Consider the following 3720-nt stretch of genomic DNA (forward strand, 5'->3'; position numbering starts at 1 on the left):
TCAGCACGCGGGCCCCCCCTGCGCATCTGCTGGCATCTGCTGGCATCTGCTGGCATCTGCTGGCATCTGCTGGCATCTGCTGGCATCTGCTGGCATCTGCTGGCATCTGCTGGCATCTGCTGGCATCTGCTGGCATCTGCTGGCATGCAGAAGGTTTGCGGTTCGATCCCTGCCAACGGCAAAGTGTTAAAAAGTTACGAAATAGTTGGCATGGTCAGCAATAAGTAGATTATTAATAATAAATAGTTGTAACAGTGCTTAGTAGGTCGACTAGTAATAAAGTAGCTGTGTAATGTCATAACATCTGTCCTTGTCTTCCTTGTCTGTCCTCAACAGACAGCATTGAACAAGCTGCTCATATATTAAAAAGTTCTAATGACATCTTGTGTTCTTGGGATCATTCTGCTCATTCAAACATGTTGTCTGTTAACACAGTTTCTAATTGTTTGTTTATTGTTCATTATTTGACCACTTCGACCCCTAAGTGTATCAGCAGCACATTGCGTAAACATATATAATATATGCGTGTGTATGTGTCTCATATTTCTATCCTAATGTGTAAAGCTGGCTGGTTGTTAAACCAGTTTTACAATCAGAAATAATAAAGCTTCCAAACAAACAAAGTGCAGATTACATACTTTTATTTACAAATTCAAAATGATGGAAGGAGGAATAAATAAAGAAAAACAGACCAGAACAGTCTCCCTCAACAGAACAGAACAGAACAGTCTCTGTCAACAGAACAGAACAGTCTCCCTCATGGCCCCCCCTTGTGTTTCTTGTACATGTCCTCCTTCCACTCCTCCACAGTTTTGTTGCCGACAGACGCACAGTACGCGACACCAAAACAACGAGTGTGTCCTGTAGCCAGTGTTTTCGGCTGGCCACACTTTGTGCATATGTACTGTGTCGTCGGCCGGCGGGGTTTGGCCAGCGGCTCCTGCCCTGCTGCAGCAGCCTCGGCCGCCTTCCTCTTCCTATATGCCGTGGACCTGGACATGCGTGGTCCAGGAAGAGGAGGGTGACCGGCAGGGACAGGAGCGGGGAAGACACCCGGGAGCGTTGCGGGTGGAGGAGGAGGAGGGGGAAGGCCAATGGAGGACGGGCCGGGCTGCTCATCGGGGACATTGAAGGGGAAGGGCTGTCCTTGTCCCACCTGAACAGAGGACAGCCCTTTAGCTGGAGGGAGAGGGAGGATGGCAATAGCTGCTGCAGGGACGACGCCAGTTCCCTGCAGCAGCACATCCCTCCCTCTTTCCTTCTGCCGCCAAGAGAACCTGGGAGACAAACGCAGATTGTTCTTAGGCTCTTCATCAAATGATAAATCTCAGATTACAACCCATCAAAACTTTAAAGCTTCATGTTGAACCCTTACCACTGGGTCAGGGTCCTCTGATTTAGCTCAAAGAGCTGGATCTCCGTCTGAGCCATCAGCCTCAGGCTGGCCAGCACTCCCTCTCTGATGGCCACGTAGTCCGTGAGGATGAGGGACCACAGAGTCCTCGTCAACCCACGGACCCGCGTAGCCACTGGGTGGAGCTGGCAGAGCCGGCTGCAAACTGCCTCGACCAGGCGACTGGCGCTGGGCCAGTTTGCAGGGCTGGAGTTCGGTCCGAGAAGGCAGCTGAAACAGTCATGGAGAGCAAAGTGTGGGTTGATATACAGCAGATATTTACAAGAGGATACATTCATATTTGAAAAAAATCGTACCATTGGAGACTCTCCTTGCCAGGACAGGAGGTGTTCTTCCCCTTCGCTGCCTTGAACCGCCCCTTAGGTTGCCTCTCCAGGTATCTGGGAGGGTAGACAACTCGCTGTTTGTCCTGCTCTGGCAAGCGATTCCAGAGCAGGATGAGTCTGTCTACCCTACTCAGTAAGCCTCAGTAAGCCCCTGAAGGTTCCTTCCTTCCACCAGGGCCTGGGCCAGCTTCAGGACGTGCTGATACCCAGGCTGGTCATCAGGACCCTGTATATTCTCCTGAGAAGAAACAAGAAAGGAAGAGGAGGAGAAACGAGTCAGTAAGCACAGAGCGATGCGCTGTGAAATATGAAATATTCTATCGTCACTGTTATCATCATCGTCATCAGTATCGGTAGCGAACTTACCTCAGGGGCCTCAGGAGGGGCATCCTGGTCAGGGGCGGCTGGACCGGATGGCTCAGACGATGCGTCAGCTGGATCACCTGACCGGGCTGCTGCTGTGCTGGTGGATGGGGTATCGGCCTCGAAGATGGTGGGGTCCACATCTTCCACCATACTGTCAAGAAGAGTTGACCCCTCAGAGCTGCCTCGGTAACATGTGAGCACATTCAAGGGAGAATCAGGATATAAAAGCACAAAGCATATACTCAGATTAAAGTGTAATCAAAAGATAAAGTGTATGAATTATATAACAAAATGTTTAATCAATAAGTAACGAATGTTTAAAATGCATAGAGTGATTTAACTATTGTAATAAGTGATTAACAAATGTTCTGTGGGACTGGAGCTGAGATAGAAATGTATTAGTCAGAATGAGTCAGAATGACATTGCAAAATCAGTGGCAGATGTTATGGGTGGGGTTAGAAGAAGATGTTGCAAGATGTTGCAAGAGATGTGTCAGAGGCAGGAAGCCTGGACTTATATGGACATGTTCAAGAACCCAACGACCTCTCCAGAGGGAGGGGGGGATGAGCTCATGTATTGAACAAGGGGGGCTGATTAAGCCCGAATGAGGAATATAAGGAGACGTTTGCATGCAGCAAACTGGGATTTCTACACGAGCGCCGTCCAAGTGCGCTGCGGAGGAGATACGGACGATCGCAACTGATGTATTGAGGACTTCGTCTCTGTTCACGGAAAGAAGACCGCTGTTCGTGGACAATAAGATTTAAAGACGGAGGTTTTCCTCTCCCCACTGCTCGACTCTTAAACATCTGGACAACGGAGAAGACGCAGCAGCCCGAGAAAGACTTTGTACTGAGTTTTGAGGACTGTTGAACGGGCTCCGTTGCAGAGCGGGAGGACCGAGGGTCTGGCCAGACCCTCGCTCCTAAACAACTCCAAAAGAACCTTTTCATCGCACCATTGAAAATCCAGCTCCAGCCGAGCCGTCTCGGCAACTAAAACTAATGAGTATAATCGAAGAAGAAAATTAAGTGACTGATTGAGTGTAGTGACATTTTATGTGAGCTGTAGCTTTAACCCTTGCAAACTAACCAAATATAACCTGCAATAAATATCTAATCTGCATTTAAAGTAAATTTCTCAAAGTGCATTCATTTGCTCGAGTAGTAAGAAGTTCCTCGTGGCAGTAAAAAGTTAAAGCCATTGTATGTCTAACAACTGAGTTCTGAAAGGTTATCCTAGAGACCGAATCCACTTAACAACCCCTTACGGTTTTAGAAAGAATTAATCCTAGCCGTTAAAACCTAACCTGGCATTTACCAAGAGCACGGATCCATAAGAGGGAAGCTGCCATAACCGACGCGACAGGTGGGAGCGCCCGGGGCCAGGACTGGTCTCTCGGCCGAGCGCGCTCTGACCGGTGGAAGCAGGGTAGACGTTGGGAGTAACGGCAGTTAGCGAGCCAGGCGAGTTCCCTCGCCAGAACACCAGCTCGACAATCTTTTAATAGAGAGCTGAGTCAGTAAGTAGCCCCGTATCGGGCCAGAAGTACCCCAGGATCTAACAATACCCTCATCATCATCCTCCTCGAGAGACTCGATGGCAGCGCCAGC

At 49.1% G+C, this 3720-nt stretch overlaps 1 protein-coding gene across 1 annotated transcript; it reads right to left on the reverse strand.

The window, feature by feature from the left end:
- Nucleotides 1–675: 675 nt before the first annotated feature.
- Nucleotides 676–1692, reverse strand: LOC306782637 (uncharacterized protein; the record flags this gene model as incomplete). Its single annotated transcript, XM_079276080.1, has 2 exons — nt 676–1277; nt 1376–1692. 2 exons carry the CDS (start codon nt 1690–1692, stop codon nt 758–760), a joined length of 837 nt encoding a protein of 278 aa, XP_079132206.1. The 3' UTR covers nt 676–757.
- Nucleotides 1693–3720: the final 2028 nt, after the last annotated feature.

The sequence above is a fragment of the Melanostigma gelatinosum genome (genome assembly GCF_949748355.1).
Source record: "Melanostigma gelatinosum genome assembly, chromosome: 9".
NCBI classification, from domain to species: Eukaryota; Metazoa; Chordata; class Actinopteri; order Perciformes; family Zoarcidae; genus Melanostigma; species Melanostigma gelatinosum.